Raw genomic sequence first — 17062 nt, forward strand, 5'->3', positions numbered from 1 at the left:
TTTCCAGCACCAGCCAAATTGCGATTAAGGAGGCTTCAATACGGTCGTTCAGATGACTGTTTGCCACACGACTGCTGCACAAAAATCGTAAGAATTCACTTCCCCCTATTGATATAAAAAGAGGTCTTTTGTGAAACCTTTTCTCATTTTTGATTGAATTGTATTGATTCTGTCACTGTATTCATTTATCCATACATACCACACTCCCTCAAGTCGTCCCCTCAACAACGCATCTTTGGTCGCTCTGTTTGTGCCAGAGGGATTAACAGTGAGGCCAGGGAGGAGATGAGATGGGATTACGACAGAGATAATGGTGTTTGGATTCGGAGACATTCAGAGGAGGCAGTGGAAATGCAGTGCTGCAGCTTTAATCACAGGTGAGCCATTGGGCTCTCTGATCTGGTTTGAGAGGATGATTTAACACAGGTTTTGAACAAAGCAGCTGACAACATGGAAAATAACAAATGACATCATGAGCAAATAAAATCAAATTATTGCAGTGTATCCCCCCTGGTTGGGCAGACAAACAGCTATGGAAGCTAAATTGAATTAGAGCCAATGTTAATTTGAATATTTGCATCTACTTCTGTGCAGGGCCCATTTAGAGGTGTTGAAGTGAAAGATGAAATATGAACACAAACCAAGTTTATAGTTGTAACTTTGAATGGAAATTCCCTCAGAATTATTTTTGATAAATATTGAGATCATGATTATTCATGCATTATAGGGACAAAATATACTAACCTGTGTTGAATTGGTTTACTTCAACATGTTCCATGATCTGAGTGTGGGCCTCAGACCTCTGAAGTTTGAGCTTTGATCAAAACAAAACGTTCTACTGTGTGCAAACCACGCATAACAATGATCACTATGACTACTGACGTCTGGCTAAGATTATGTGTGTAGCTTTATTAATGTATTATATCACAAATATCCAAACAACGCCCTAAAAATTACATGGTCAATGTTTCCATGAGGCTTTTTCTCAATAGGTTACAATTTGGAGCATGTCGCCATCTGCTGGTCAACATAGTCATAAAAGCCTCAGCGCACTGTTTTTTATTTATTTATTTATTAATTATAATAATTAATTAAATTTTTTAAGCAAGCAATTTATAATGACATGTTTAAATATTTTATACGCCGGCATTTTAGTTAATTTCTACAAAATATTGTACAGCTAAGTGACAGATTATCTTTCAACGTAAGCCCGCACATTCGCAACAGACTGACAAAAAAACGACTAAACAAACACATTTAAACATTAGGAAATTGAACAATCGATTTAGAATTATTATCATATTCACGTCGCTATTCAACTGTAGCCACACCTGCCGTAGATATTATTTACCCAGTAACAAACTACTGTGTCGAATCTGCCGTTGCTAATTCAGTCGTCAGAGAAAGATGGCGGCCCCTTCAAAACAGTAAGTAGCAGACATGCTAACGCTAAATCGAGAGTTTGTGGCTTGAATAATAAAACAATGTTTTGCTCGGTGGCTATTTTTAATGTAGTTGTGTTGTGGACATTTGTTCGCTGTGGCAGTGTTAAAGCTCGGGGTTGTTTATAAAGAACAGCACCTTCTTCACCCTCCGCTGCTACTGTTAGCTAGTAAACGATATGCTAGGGTACGGTGTTGTTCGTTTTAAGCTTTAATATTTCCTACTTGTCCTTATACTACTGTCTGACGTTAATCGTTTAAAAAAAAGAAAGATAATTTCTATTATTTATCGTAAGATTAGCACGTTGTGTGGTTCTTTGGTGCAGGACGCGTAACCTACAGGAAGTCACCTACGCTACAGACCAGGACTATTCAATAACAAACTCAGTTGGGCCGCATTTTCAAACCAAGAAATTTTGAAACCAGTGGAGACAAATGAGTGGATGAGAACCCTATACCATAGTCTTTCTGTCCACTTTAACCAGTCGGGTCATTCTTTTCTGGCTTATTTTAAGAATAAAGCAATTTCTCTCCATTATTGCTTCAGCCATTATTCAGCTATAGATTGAAATAAACATCTCGGGTTACACTAGATAGGTAACAGAGTGCAGACACTGGTAGAGTTTTAGTTTAATAGACCCTCAGACTTTCATAGAAGCCATGTTCACTGATTGTCCACAGGTATGGGCTGATCTTGCCACAGAAGAGAGGAGCGTTCAAGACAGCAAACCTGCAGAAACCCTCAGTGTTCGGTGATGATTCAGACGATGAGGTGGGTTCATGTTTGGAAATGGTTGGATTTGTCGTTTTCTTTTTTTGTCCAATACTGAAAATGTCTTGTTTCTTAGACAACAGTTGGGGAGAGTCTGCAGAGAGAAGCGATAAAAAAGAAGACGATGAAGCAGGTAAATGCATAATTGATGCAACTTGACTCCACTTAATGGCATAAACTGTCAAGTTTTTTTAAATGAGCATAATCATTTTTTTTTGCTCGTCATCCTTTTCTCTGAAGACACATTTGCAGATGCAGAAGGCCCTGGAACAGGACAGCTCTGTATACGAATATGATGCTGTCTACGATACCATTCAAAAACAAAGAAGTGACGGCAACAAAAAGGTCCTGGGAGGCACTGACAAAAGGGTAATCTCTTTTACGTTAAACGATTGTATAGCTGCCTTTGTCCATGAAGACTTTCCTTGGCCAGCATGCACTCAAAAAACATCAGATTGAATGTTAAATTGTCCTTCTCTTACTTACAGCCAAAGTATATCCACCAGTTAATGAAAGCAGTCGAGGACCGAAAGAAAGAGCAAGAGCGAAGAGAAGAAAGGAGCATCCAGAAGGAAAGAGAGGCAGAGGGAGAGAAGTTTGCCGATAAAGACGCTTATGTCACATCTGCCTATAAGCAAAAACTATTGGAGATGAAAGAGGAACAAGAAAAAGAGAAGAGGGATGCAGCGATTGAAGGTCAGACTGATAACTTCACTACGAGTATGATTACACTGGTGGCAAATGTGATATAGTGTGCACTCCAAACCTCTGGAAGTAGCCCGAAAGTGTCTCCTCCCTAAGGGCACACAAGGCATGAGGATGAGCTTAACATCATATGTTGTAGAGTTATGACACTGTGTGGCACAATGTCGATCTTTTTTGTTAATTATGTTTGTTTGTTTTGCTCAGCTGCTTTGGATGTGAGGAAACAAAAAGACCTGAGCGGCTTCTACCGACACCTGTTGAATCAGACTGTAGGAGAGGAGGAGTTACCAGATCGTTCAGCGAACAAGTCAGTCATCGCCCCGCATTACTGGCTCATCCATTGTCACAAGCACCTTTTTTTCCAAAGAAAATATTCTGGGCTTTTAATTTCATCTCTATATGCTTTCTCCTACAGATCTCAACCATCAAATGTTTCAAAAGACACAGAGACGACCTCAGCTGCTGTCTCACCTCCATCCCAGGACAATGTCCCAAGTTCCTGCAGTGATAGTGAAGAGGGACATGAGCAGAAGTCTGGGTTCAGCAAGACTGGGGCTGGATCAAACCACTCAAAACGCCAATACAGACAGAGGTCACCTTCATCGGGAAGCGAGGATAAGGAGAAGGAACGAGAGAGGGACAGAGACAGGCACAAGAAGAGCCATAGAGACAGAGAGAGGGACAGAGATAGAGACAGGGATAGAAACAGGGCAAGGGAAAGGGAGGACAGACACGGAGGCAGAAAAGATGACAGGGATAGGAGGAAAGACAGAGGTAGAGATGAGGACAGAAGTAGAGGGCGGGGGGAAACGGAGAGGGAAGACCGGCATGGTAAAAGGACAAGGAGCCCCAAAGACAGAGCGCGGGATAAGAACGGGGAAAGAGAGAAGAGGAGGAATCCAGTAGAGGATGAACGGAAGGACGAAAATAGGGAAGAGGAAAAGGAGAAGGCAGTGATCAAGGAAGAAAAAGAACCAGAAAAAGAACCACAAACAAAGGAAGAAGAGGAAGTGCAGGGAGACGAGAAAGAGGAAAAGGTGAACAAGTTTGCAAAGCGCAGCACAGATCAGACCGTGAGCTCTGCAAAAGAGCGGTTCATGGCCAGACAGATGGCACGCTCGGCCAGTAGGAGCTATATAGAAAAGGAGGAGGACTGAGAGTTGTTCAGCACACAACGCAAGCATCTCTGACCTGCAGAAGCCCTCATCTTAAGAAAGACAAAGCTAATGCTATTTTATAGTTGTCTTTTTGTTCCTCACTGAATTCCATTAAAGCAAACAGAAGACTGGGTTACTTTCTGTAGACGTCCTCTGCCCTTTACCCAAGCTTCCCATTTAAGTCCTACTAACTTCCAGACACTAGAGGGCACTAGTGGAAGTAAATAATGCACCAATTAAAGACTGCTCTAATTATGTGATTAAAAACAATTGTAAAACAATGCGTCAACAGTGTGTCTTATTGATGTGTTTTTATTAGCCATGAGCAACAGAAATACAGAGGAATAAGCAATCCTAGACTTTAGCTGCACAATTTCTTGTAGTTGGTAATGATGTAGTAAAATAAAAATGATTTCTGGTTAATGGTTTCTTCAGCTCCCGTTTGTTCTGCAGACTATAGTTCAGAAGGTTATATGTTTTTCATCATAGAAACAGGTTAAGGCTTTGCATGTTCGGTGCAGGAAAGCATTTATTGTAGAAATAATCCTGGACTGCGGGACTCTCGCTTGCTTCATGCGCTTCTGTGTTGAGCAGTGATTTAGCTGTACATGGTGATGTTGGACCACTGAAACAAAACAACAACAAAAGGCAATTTATATCTTTAATCTGCATATGTATGGGCTACCCACTACAGTTTTTTTTATATATATTGCAGCAATATCTGGCACATGTGTTGAGGTTTTATATGATGGATAAATGTAAACATGAAAACATAATCAAGAAATTAGGAAAAGAAAAAAGTCACCTCTTCCCAGTTCATTTCGATCTTTCCATCAACTGATTTCTTCTTGAAAACGCCTGTAAAGAAATTAAAATACTATTAAAAAACATATTTTGTGATGTGTATTTAAGTTTAACTTTGACACTATTAAGTTGAGAAACAGATTAAAGGACGACTCCTTTCACCCCAACTGCAGCTACCCTGATTCAACAATGACTACACTTCGATACTGATGTCGGTAGTTAGTTAATTTCTCTTTTTTGTTCAAATGTTTTGCACTCTTTGGACACCATGAAAACTATAAAATAAAAACAAAAAGATATGAGCGTACACCTCTAACTCTAGATGTACAAAGTTCACTTGTTTTAATAAACACATTAACAGTTACCGTGCGCTAACCCAAACATAATATTTATCACATGTTAACTACCTCAACCTGAAACCTATCTCTTTAGACAGTTACACCAAGGTCTTCTGCCCCGCCCCGAACAAATAAAAGCCAACTAAGACTTGTGTGGTTTACAAGTGACGTTATTGACGTCTCGTTGCTCACTTGATTTGTTTTCCAGGCGAATCATGAGAACGATGAAGTTCCTTAAGGAGGTTGCCGAGTTGTCTGAATACAGAGACAACAGACGCTTCACCAGGACACTGTCCACGTCGATTCCTGATAGAGACACAAGGAGAAAAAAAAATTCACCTCGGGGTTCCCGCCTTTATTTGCCACAGATTTTAAAGCATGAATAAACTGTGTTACCTGCAGACTCGACGGCCTTCTCGAGCTCATAGTTGGACAGGGCTCCGTTCAGATTCATATCATAGATGTCGAAAATTTTCTGCAAATAAGATTGACCTTCATTTAGAAACTATGCTCTTTTTTGCATTTAACACTTTTTGTGTGGAACTGACAGACAACAAGTTCACCAATAACAGAACACAAAACCAGGACACTTTCCTTAAATTATTATTACCAACAATAATAATAAGACACAATGGCAACAAATGAGAGAGTAAGAGACAGGCATTCTATCAGAGATAATGGTTGACTGAAAAGGATTAGTTTAACACATTTCTTTTACATTAACATCCCTCACCTTACCTTGTATTTAAACATCTTCTCCCACAAGGCTGAGAACTCAGAGACAGTTGTTGTCAGCTTGAAGTCTTCCTTTGTGCATGGTTAAGAATGTCTCATCAACAGATGAAAAAAAAACAAAAGACTAATGCGATTTTATTTTGACCCAAGCAAAACATTTTTTGTCTGTAAGGATACGTCCACCAGAGCACTCAGGCTCCTGCAAACATCCGAACTGAAGCCATCTGTGCTCCCTGGGAATAAAACAAGAAAGAATATACATCTCCACAGCGAATTGACATGGTTGTAAAACTGGCAAGACGGTTAATTAATTATGTTTCACAACAAATGAATAGTGAATAAAGTGAACTGACCATGAGGGAAGTTTTCATTGAGGAGCTTCTGGAGCTTAGCGTTGTCCAGCTGCTCATTCTGACAACAGAGACAGAAATATCATTTAAAACTCTGCATACTCTATGCATCCGGAAAAACATATGAAACATATGAAAGCAGATAAATAATATCACACCTCATCCGCATAGCGACTGAACAAGGCGCTGAGATCCACATCAGTGGAGTCAGAAATCTTAAAACAGAAAAGAAGATGTAAGATGTAAAATGATTTTTTTTTTTCTGTTGGATTTACAGCTTTGATAAGTTAAACCCAGCCCTTTAAAATAGGTACATTTTATTTGTCAAAAGGCGTGAGAATAGTAAAACGTATACATATTTGATGTTAGTTTTATTAAGTAATTAAGTAACACTGCATATTGTTACTGTAATGAGTAGGAACCAATTTTGGGGAAGGTATTGTGAGACGCACGGACCAGAGAGAGATGGAAATACATAACATTATAGTATAATATAATATATAATCTATATTAGTATATAATCTATATTAGTATATTCATATTCATATAAAAATGACAACACTACTGTTGTCATGGAGTGTTTGGGGAGTAAATGTCGGTAAAATAACTATTATCATATGTTAGGCTCAAAGAAGAAGCAGTAATTCTTAAAATTTAAATGATGCACAACAAATTTCAATATGCATACGTATCTCACACGCATTTGTCATCATAACGTGGGTTTTTGTTTCTGGCTGAAGACGTTTTAAGGTACTTTTGCCTGATGAAGATACGACGTTTTGGCCCAAATACTCAGTTGCTTACAAAAAATTGGCCCTCCACCACATTTACTTCCCGATCCCTGTCGTACATTATACATTAAAATATATCCTTCATACCTTGGGTGGAACGGAGTCATTCTGTTCGAGATGCTTCTGATGGACACTGGATAGAGAGACATACATATGCATCTAACACAGACACGTAAACACACACATGCACATGGTAAAGAAATATCCCAGTATGTCTTTACCTGATCTTAACCTCATCTTTGGTGTACATCGTGAGAACAAACTCTGCATCCATGTAGGCTTTGCTGGTGTAGGGGATGATCACATACTCTCCAGACTCCACACTGTGCAGCTCAATCAGTTCTCTCTCACAGACGTAGAAATCTGCCATCTTCACGCTGTAGTTTTCGTAAAAGAAGGGGAGTTCCAGTCTTCCTGCTGGTGTCTGGAGTTAGAATCATGGAGAATAAACCTCATTTGAAGAATACGTTGTTGTTGAGTTTGTCATTGTAATACATATATTACATACATATATATATATATATATATATATATATATATATATATATATATATATATATATGTATATGTATAAGCCGTGTTTGTGCATGTTCTTGTGTGTGTGCTTACCCCAGGTGGGAGCTGTTGAATGTAAAATGGGAAGAAATATGTTATGATACAGATTCAAAGCCATTTAAAAAATTCATTTGTCACATGAATAATTGCACTTTGACATTCAGAATGCAGACCTTCACGATGGTCAATGCAATCGGGTAGCACCGTGTTCTGCTGCGTTTCAGTTGAGGTTTCTGCATCAGCGAAACCATCAGGTTTTTGTCTCCCGGCTTCGTCTTGTCGTTGGTCGTCACCTGGATGCGATACTGAGGATTTGTCTCAAACAGCACTACAAGAGAAAATGAACGATGCATATAGGACACCTTTAGAGACAGGTTATTGCTTGTGTTTGTGCACAGACGAAATGTTAGAAACATGTTCACCATAGTTCAAATGATAAAAAGAATGACCCACCATCAGACATTTCGCCGCCTGCAGACTTCCCTGACACCCAGCTGCCTTCATGCATCGTACATATCCACTGGTAGTCGACATCACCATCGGTGAAGTTGGGGTTCTCGCAAGACATCCACAACATGGCGAAATTGTCACAGAAGTCCCCCATCTCCATCCTGAGACATTGAGACAAGCAAAAGTGAAACACCAGAGGAAACTCTAAACCCACGTTATACTGCAGTCTACAGACAACTTAATGGCTTCTAGTGAATGTTCATATTTCCAAAACATAGCTTGTACAAATGTTATATTAATTCAGGTCATTTACCAGAATTCTCCATCACGGCGTTTGAAGCGCTTTTGTTGATCGTCGGCACTCACACTGTTCCACATGTCTGACCTGAGCAGAGGACAGAGGACAATTTGACACTGACACTCATCTTCAGTTGTTGTACACAGCAACTAGAAAAACAGTATGCAAATATAAATATGCATTGTGGCACATGGCTATAAATCACGTACGTGTCGCTCCACTTTCCGTTCCACTCATCTCCGCCCCAGGGGTTAAAGAGTCGAACCAGTCTCACTTTGGAGTCAAGATGCTCGACCTTATCATGAAAGGAGAAATCGACAAACGTTCAAAACTAGACAAACGCGTTACTTTACACTGTCCCTTAAGATTCCTGCATCCATTCCTACAGTAGTCTGACAGGTTTAATAGCATTGCTTGTTCTTTTGTATTCTGTTAAAGGCACTTTGAGATGTTTGTGGGTCGTCTCGGACACATGTTGGTCTTATTTCAAAGAGAAACAAATGCCACTGAGTTTGTAATTGAACACTCCTGATGTAGTGGAAAAGCAGCATAAATACAGTATCTCACCCCTCCCTCCCTGTTATGAACAATTGCGTTGTACCTCAGTGACAGCTGTGACAGCGTAAGAATGTGTAGCCACCAGTCCATTGTGGCTTACAGTGTTTCTCAGATCACCCTGAAAACAACAACAACAACAACAACAGTAAATCATGTGTGAAAAGATAGATTCTTCCTTTCTTTTATCTTGTTTTTCTTTTTCTCTCACCAATTTAGGAGGAGTCCCACAGCAAATCATGGACAAGCATCCGGTGGCTCTGGTCAGTGAGAGCCAAAGCTGCTCTTCACGGCCTTCAGATTGGCGCCCTCTGAGTGAATAACTCATGCTCACTCCTCCGGTGAAGTCCTTGCAGGCGTCTGCCGGTATCCCAATGTTCATATCAGCATATGAACCACACACCCTGAGAAACAAAACAAAAAAAAAAAGGTTGTTATTAGGGATGCCTGATAACATCGGCCCATCGATAACACCGATAAGTGCACCAACTGCAGCTAACAAGTTGCTCGCTTTGCCATTTGTGGTACTTTAAAGGAGGGCTATGTTCACTTGTTTGGACTGAAGCTGTTTTTATTTTTTGTACCTTGATGGTGCATATTTTTCCAGCCCAGTGTATAATTTCAATGACTGTATTAGCCCAAGTAATGTCTATGATTGTTAGCCTTTCTTTGCACTCCTAAAGTGTCGTTGAGAGGAAATGTGATACATAAATAGCACTTTTTCCACAACTCAAGTTGATTTCTCAGTGTTTATTTGTGGAATGCATCCATTGGGGCATCACAATAAAAGTAGGTAATATGTTATTCCATGCAGTAATTCCACAACAGGAGATATGTGATGTGACCTAAAATTAGTTTTGTGGGGAAAAAGCCTGTATATATCTGTATCGGATGATATCGGAATATTAAATGTTAAGTGTTAGACAATATGATGTCACCCGTAATCTAAATCCCAAAATTTGCTATCTATTTTCCTCTAAACGGGAACATGAGTTACAATTTACATCAGGTTTTACTCAAGAAGACCTGAAACAACCAACTGACTAACTTGAGTTGTTGTGAAAACTATTTATCCCAGTATTAGGCGATGGCACATCCCGCGTCACAGTCTGTGATTAAAGTGAATACATTAATCTCATACTTGGCATATGCTTTTTCCAGCAGAGGAATCCAGAAATCCGTTCCTCCTTTGCTGAACACAGAGAGCATCTCGTCCTTCATCGTTGGCAGGAAGTCATCGATGACGACATCCACCCACTTGCCAAACCTCCAGAACTGACACGGACATGATGTACAGGATGAGTTAGTTAACCAAAGCATGTATGCATAGTTTTAACTCTTGACAAAGGCAACATATTTACCCTGAAGTGAAAGATCCCTGCATATTCCACAAAGGACTGGTTCATAGGCACAACTTGCACCATCAGGTCTCTACTAAAGGTCAGAGAGGAGAGCGCAGCCAGGAACCAGCTATTACCTGGCAAATGGCAAAGCAACAACAAAAGAAAAGCACTCAAGCACTGGCACATACTTCACATAGTTCACATTTTCAAACACACAAATGATGAAAAGCAGAATTTCTTGCTTACCTATGCATCCTTGACCGCATTCAATGGTCCCGTCCATACAGAAAGTGGGCTCACCACTTTTGTCCTGTCTTTTCATTATTTCCTGGACAAAAACAACAACAACAACAAAACTTTAGGCAATAAATGTAGACAGAAACAAAGTATTAGGGCCAAACTGAAGACTATTCTCGTACAATTACGACATTATTCTCATAATATTATGACATTATTCTCACATTACAACTTTTTTGTAATATGATTTTTTTCGTAATATCACAACTTTTTTCTGGTAATAAGACTTTTTTCTCTGAATATTAAGACCTTATTCTCATAATATTGCGAATTTATTCACGTGATATTATGACTTTTTCTCGTAATACATTTTTTTTTCTCCTAATATCATGACATAATTCTCATATTATGACTTTATTCTCATAATATTACAACTTTTTTGTTCAATTTGGCCCTAATACTCTGTCGTGTAACCAAATCTGAAGATAATCTGCCTTTCTTTTTCATCTGGGGTCAAATAACACAATGCTGACTGCAGAATGCAAAAATGTACATTAATCATCTTACAATATTGTAGAAATGAGAGGAATTTTAAATGACATACAGCTGGACGAAGCCACTCCACATTGTCCTCCTCATAGTTGTCAAGGTAAGGTAGATCTCCCAGAGAGCAGCTGTTTGGTGGGAAGGAGCGGTCGACAAACAGCCACCCCTTTTCCATGTGGTAACGCTTCAGATCCGTGAAGTCCTGGTTGTTGTATTTGATAGGGTTGGAAGCGGTGCCCTTACTGCCCTCTTCGTAGCTCAGGTTGATGAGTGGGGTGGTTTTACCGGACACAGCCATGGTGGTGAGAAGCTTCGGGCAGAGTCTGAGGTAGAGACATAAGATCAGAGCTCAGGAGAGTGGAGATGAACACCTGTGACTGCTGCAACGTCTAATATAGACTCACAGGCGACTTTACATAAGTCTGGAGCCGGACCCTCCTCCCAAGAATGTATAGAAAACACACAGTAAAGCCCTCAACAACATCTAGAATGTCATGCTGCTTGGGGGCTAAAAAGGCGGGTGGGTGTGTGACTGTGGAGTCTTTTGTAGCGTTTATTTTCAAACGCATATACGTACATACAATAGCTTATTGTGTGGACTCTTGATGTGCTTTTATGGAGGCTTCACTATGTGTTTCTATTGTTCTTACCATATGGGACTAGTGTGTGCGATATAAATAATTATCAGAAGTATTATAAATGGTGGAGGAAATGGCAAAAAAATGTCTGTTTTTGGGGTTTTTTTTAACTCAAGAGATCAAAAATGTATCATCACTGGTTCGTTACCTCTTAAATATGTAATGGGGGTGGAAAAGTGTTCCAGTTTTCTTATTTCAGTTTTTTAAAAGATGATAGGAAGGAGACTCTGTGTTGAAGAAATCCAGTGTAATGTACTTTGTGTTTACATATTACTTAAAAACAGCTCATCGTTAATCCACTTCCGTGTAAACTGGACACTGGAGCTTCTCATGGTATTTGATCTGCATGGGTGTGTCTATTTCATAATGTCATCATAATCCATGCTCTGTTGTCACAAACCCTTTTCTCAAAAAGAATCCTGAAATTGTTTATTTCATGACGTGCACATACATGTATCTATATATAGACTCCTGAAGGTTTGCATGCAAGTTAAGAATGTTGACAATTGGATTTTACAACTATTTACTACAACTACAACTCACCAGACAGACTCTACGACCGGTGTGGCCACCTAGTCTGCATTTTGTTCTTTTAATTTCAGGTTTTCAGGTTCCAGAGGAAGCTGCTGCAACATGTCAACTTCAGGTAGTTCATACCTCCAACATGCAAATGATCTGTCGGACATGCTACGGGCATGTACTGTGTAGTATGTGAATTTATGTAAAAGGTTATGAGTTTTATTCAAAATGTACAAAAGAAATTGCACTCAACTTCTGACATACAGTATGTTTAAATTTAAAAGATGGTTTTGTACTAGTCTAAATGTTAAGTTAGTCTAGTTTTGTCTGCTCACTTCAAGTCAACACGCTAAATGTGAATCATCCTGATTAACAGGTATTTCACCTTCTGGTAAGATGACTCAGTATTAACGGCACAGTGTGGTTAACAATTTTTGGGTGAAGCTGCATGTTGCAACACGGTTTTATCTTCAATTTCAGCCAAATGGAAACTTGGTTATTTCAAAACAGTCGACTTTTAAAGACATGAACCATCAGAATCTCTGCACCCCAACAATCAATTGAGGAAGGAACACATTTAGAATCTAAATAAATTCTGATTCAAAGAACTCCATTCAGCACATCTTCATTTTTTAGTATGTATATCAGAAAGAAAAAGAATTACACTTTTAATATATTGGAAAATAAATATATTCATATTCAATCGAAACAAATCCATCTCATCCAGCCCAAGATTGTAGTGATTACTGCATGTTTCTAAGGTTTCAGCACAGTGAGGACAGACACCAGTGAGGACAGACACCAGTGAGGACAGACACCAGTGAGGACAGTTACAGGGGCTGTCCATGTTTGCTTTGGACAGAGACAAGGAAGCCGTCAGGAATTACACTTTACATGACAAAGTTGCTCTACAACAAGTATACAATTGCTTATGGTTTAATTGTAATTACCACCTTCAAAAAGGCTTTTTGTGTCCCAGAGTATTTGACGCTTGACAGTTGAGTTGCATGAAATTTGAGAAGTAGGAGAACGTGAAGGCGTGGCACACTAACAAAACAAAAACAAAACTAGTTCTTACACGTGGCAGGACAAATAAAGTGACTTACTGATGAAAATGTCGACTGAAACAAAGATTATAGTGGTTCTTTATACTGCAGCCATTTTGACAGTTTTAGCGATCCTGCTAAATGGCACTCAACCATAAAAATGTGATTTTAATTGTCCGAGTTATGACTCATTGTTGCTTACAGATTTGTATCAGTGGACATGTTAAAGGAAACGATTCGTAAATCGCCTTGAAGAATTTAAGTAAACATTCAAGGACATTCAAGGAAAAAAAAAAAGAGTACTCTGCATGTTCTGCATAACACTGCATGCAGACTTAATCTCTTATTAACACAAATTAAATGATTCACTTCAAGTTCTGTCCAGGATTGTACAAAAATCACAAAAACAGTGTGCTCCAGATTATCTTGTATACGATAAAAAAAATATAGTTTAAATACAAATGTCAATACGAACAAAATCCCCAGTCAACTAGAAAATATTACTATAGTGTATAAACCAACTGCAGTCAAGTGAGCCGTCATTCGTTTTTAAATGCGCCCTTGTAGTCGAACTTACGGTCGACTGAGAATGTCAGTGCTAGTTTGATACCGAGCGAGATCACTTCTGGTTTTCAAAATAAGACGTTACTAATACAAGTGCAATCAATCATGCTGATTTTAAGACATTGAGTCGCATTGTCCAGAAGCTATTTTCCCTAATTTATTTAGAATTTTACTGTATAATAACAACACATTGGCCCATAAATTCTGACAATGGTTGGTACGGTTGACTTCAGGAGCATGCTGACTATGACCTTGGTCATTATCAAACATTTTTACTTAATCAAAAGGCATATACGTACGTACATGCAATAGCTTATATACAGTATGGACTCTTGATGTGCTTTTATGGGGGCTTCACTATGTGTTTCTATTGTTCTTACCATGCGGGACTAGTGTGTGCGATATAAATAATCATCAGTCGTATTATAAATGGTGGAGCAAATGGCAATAAAGTGTACCTTACTTTAATTTAAAATGTCTGTTCTTGGGTTTTTTTTAACTCAAGAGTTAAAAAATTTATCATCAGTGGTTCGTTACCTCTTAAATATGTAATGGGGGTGGAAAAGTGTTCCAGTTTTCTTATTTCAGTTTTTTAAAAGATGATAGGAAGGAGACTCGTGTTTGGAAAACTGTGAAGAAATCCAGTGTAATTTAGTTTGTGTTTACATATTACTTAAAAACAGCTCATTGTTAATCCACTTCCGTGTAAACTGGACACTGGAGCTTCTCATGTTATTTGATCTGCATGGGTGTGTCTGTTTCATAATGTCATCATAATCCATGCTCTGTTGTCACAAACCCTTTTCTCAAAAAGAGTCCTGAAATTGTTTATTTCATGACGTGCACATACATGTATCTATATATAGACTCCTGAAGGTTTGCATGCAAATCAAGAATGTTGACAATTGGATTTTACAACTATTTACTACAACTACAACTCACCAGACAGACTCTACGACCGGTGTGGCCACCTAGTCTGCATTTTGTTCTTTTAATTTCAGGTTTTCAGGTTCCAGAGGAAGCTGCTGCAACATGTCAACTTCAGGTAGTTCATACCTCCAACATGCAAATGATCTGTCGGACATGCTACGGGCATGTACTGTGTAGTATGTGAATTTATGTAAAAGGTTATGAGTTTTATTCAAAATGTACAAAAGAAATTGCACTCAACCTCTGACATACAGTATGTTTAAATTTAAAAGATGGTTTTGTACTAGTCTAAATGTTAAGTTAGTCTAGTTTTGTCTGCTCACTTCAAGTCAACACGCTAAATGTGAATCATCCTGATTAACAGGTATTTCACCTTCTGGTAAGATGACTCAGTATTAACGGCACAGTCTGGTTAACAATTTTTGGGTGAAGCTGCATGTTGCAACACGGTTTTATCTTCAATTTCAGCCAAATGGAAACTTGGTTATTTCAAAACAGTCGACTTTTAAAGACATGAACCATCAGAATCTCTGCACCCCAACAATCAATTGAGGAAGGAACACATTTAGAATCTAAATAAATTCTGATTCAAAGAACTCCATTTAGCATCTTCATTTTTTAGTATGTATATCAGAAAGAAAAAGAATTACACTTTTAATATATTGGAAAATAAATATATTCATATTTAATCTAAACAAATCCATCTCATCCAGCCCAAGATTGTAGTGATTACTGCATGTTTCTAAGGTTTCAGCACAGTGAGGACAGACACTAGTGAGGACAGACACCAGTGAGGACAGACACCAGTGAGGACAGTTACAGGGGCTGTCCATGTTTGCTTTGGACAGAGACAAGGAAGCCGTCAGGAATTACACTTTACATGACAAAGTTGCTCTACAACAAGTATACAATTGCTTATGGTTTAATTGTAATTACCACCTTCAAAAAGGCTTTTTATGTCCCAGAGTATTTGACGCTTGACAGTTGAGTTGCATTAAATTTGAGAAGAGGGAGAACGTGAAGGCGTGGCACAATAACAAAACAAAAACAAAACTAGTTCTTACACGTGGCAGGACAAATAAAGTGACTTACTGATGAAAATGTCGACTGAAACAAAGATTATAGTGGTTCTTTATACTGCAGCCATTTTGACAGTTTTAGCGATCCTGCTAAATGGCACTCAACCATAAAAATGGGATTTTAATTGTCCGAGGTTATGACTCATTGTTGCTTACAGATTTGTATCAGTGGACATGTTAAAGGAAACGATTCGTAAATCGCCTTGAAGAATTCAAGTAAACATTCAAGGACATTCAAGGACAAAAAAACAAAAAGAGTACTCTGCATGTTCTGCATAACACTGCATGCAGACTTAATCTCTTATTAACACAAATTAAATGATTCACTTCAAGTTCTGTCCAGGATTGTACAAAAATCACAAAAACAGTGTGCTCCAGATTATCTTGTATACTGTAAAAAAAACATAGTTTAAATACAAATGTCAATACGAACAAAATCCCCAGTCAACTAGAAAATATTACTATAGTGTATAAACCAGGGGGTGTGAACCATAAAATCAACATAAAAGGATAAGGTAACATTAAGTTTTCCTTTACCTTGTTAAACAGTTTCACGCGTATCTTCCCGCCTTCCTCAGAAGTGTCACTTGATGTCCGGTGGTGATGTACCTTTTGAGCTGTTGTTACGGAGGCGTGGTCGACCACGCCTCCTGCTGACCGGCTGCTCCCACAGGAGGAGAAGGGTCGAACTCATGGATGTATGAAAAGAACTGGATAGAGCACCGCATTAGCATTAATTTTTAAACGTATTATCGATGTATTAACGAGCTGCTGCGTGGATTCATTAAGGAGAGGAGACTGACATCGTGAACACGGGACAGATGCGTGGATGTATTATAAGAACTGGATAGAGCACCCGCCCCTTTGGCCACGCTGTGGACTGTGGAGACCTGCGCTCACTTCACCACTGATTCCGGGGGAGGCTGTTTGTCTTATCGTCGCTATGGGTTCATAACGTTACTGATAAATGGGATGGACACGTGAATTGGAGTTGAAGATAAAGTAACATGTTGAGTGCAAGAATCTGGCGTTATAAAACTACTTTCAACACGTTGTTGTTCCTAATAATATGATCACGAGTCTGCAGGACCATGATTCCTGCCTGTAACACACAAACGAATAACTACGGTCAATTAAATAAACCATTAAATTGAGAATTATACTTTTCAGCTTACTGTATTCACTATCTGTTGGTATTCATGAAATCC

The 17062-nt window shown here is 38.9% G+C and overlaps 2 protein-coding genes across 3 annotated transcripts; one reads left to right on the top strand and one right to left on the bottom strand.

The window, feature by feature from the left end:
- The first annotated feature begins 1331 nt into the window (after window positions 1-1331).
- Window positions 1332-4357, top strand: nsrp1 (nuclear speckle splicing regulatory protein 1). Its single transcript, XM_058628050.1, has 7 exons — window positions 1332-1427; window positions 2124-2214; window positions 2291-2347; window positions 2455-2583; window positions 2703-2910; window positions 3124-3226; window positions 3335-4357. Exons 1-7 carry the CDS (start codon window positions 1408-1410, stop codon window positions 4074-4076), a joined length of 1350 nt encoding a protein of 449 aa, XP_058484033.1. The 5' UTR covers window positions 1332-1407; the 3' UTR covers window positions 4077-4357.
- Window positions 4358-4372: 15 nt separating this feature from the next.
- LOC131458787 (calpain-1 catalytic subunit-like) lies at window positions 4373-16498 on the bottom strand. 2 transcript variants are annotated; one of them, XM_058628049.1, is made up of 22 exons: window positions 16392-16498; window positions 11137-11401; window positions 10542-10623; window positions 10314-10429; window positions 10094-10227; window positions 9164-9356; window positions 8999-9073; window positions 8607-8692; window positions 8413-8484; window positions 8103-8260; window positions 7823-7977; window positions 7704-7715; window positions 7316-7518; window positions 7182-7227; window positions 6462-6518; window positions 6307-6364; window positions 6131-6186; window positions 5957-6025; window positions 5615-5693; window positions 5411-5524; window positions 4882-4934; window positions 4373-4701 (listed from the first exon to the last, which is right to left on the bottom strand). In XM_058628049.1, exons 2-22 carry the CDS (start codon window positions 11374-11376, stop codon window positions 4675-4677), a joined length of 2085 nt encoding a protein of 694 aa, XP_058484032.1. In that variant the 5' UTR covers window positions 11377-11401; window positions 16392-16498; the 3' UTR covers window positions 4373-4674. The 2 variants fall into 2 exon arrangements, with proteins under 2 accessions (XP_058484032.1, XP_058484031.1); XM_058628048.1 differs by lacking the exon at window positions 16392-16498 and having other exon boundaries at window positions 11137-11469.
- Between the last annotated feature and the right edge of the window lie 564 nt (window positions 16499-17062).

This window comes from Solea solea, chromosome 4 (assembly GCF_958295425.1).
Source record: "Solea solea chromosome 4, fSolSol10.1, whole genome shotgun sequence".
Classification (NCBI taxonomy): domain Eukaryota; kingdom Metazoa; phylum Chordata; class Actinopteri; order Pleuronectiformes; family Soleidae; genus Solea; species Solea solea.

Excerpts from the sequence above, each read along its gene's own strand:
- nsrp1 (XM_058628050.1), top strand. The coding sequence starts at position 1,408 with ATGGCGGCCCCTTCAAAACA. Across the intron at positions 2,215-2,290 it reads GTGATGATTCAGACGATGAG|ACAACAGTTGGGGAGAGTCT; the intron begins GTGGGTTCATGT and ends CTTGTTTCTTAG. Across the intron at positions 2,911-3,123 it reads GAGGGATGCAGCGATTGAAG|CTGCTTTGGATGTGAGGAAA; the intron begins GTCAGACTGATA and ends TGTTTTGCTCAG.
- LOC131458787 (XM_058628049.1), bottom strand. The coding sequence starts at position 11,376 with ATGGCTGTGTCCGGTAAAACCACCCCACTCATCAACCTGAGCTACGAA. Across the intron at positions 9,074-9,163 it reads GTGGGACTCCTCCTAAATTG|GGTGATCTGAGAAACACTGT; the intron begins GTGAGAGAAAAA and ends TGTTGTTTTCAG. Across the intron at positions 8,485-8,606 it reads AACGGAAAGTGGAGCGACAC|GTCAGACATGTGGAACAGTG; the intron begins GTACGTGATTTA and ends TCCTCTGCTCAG.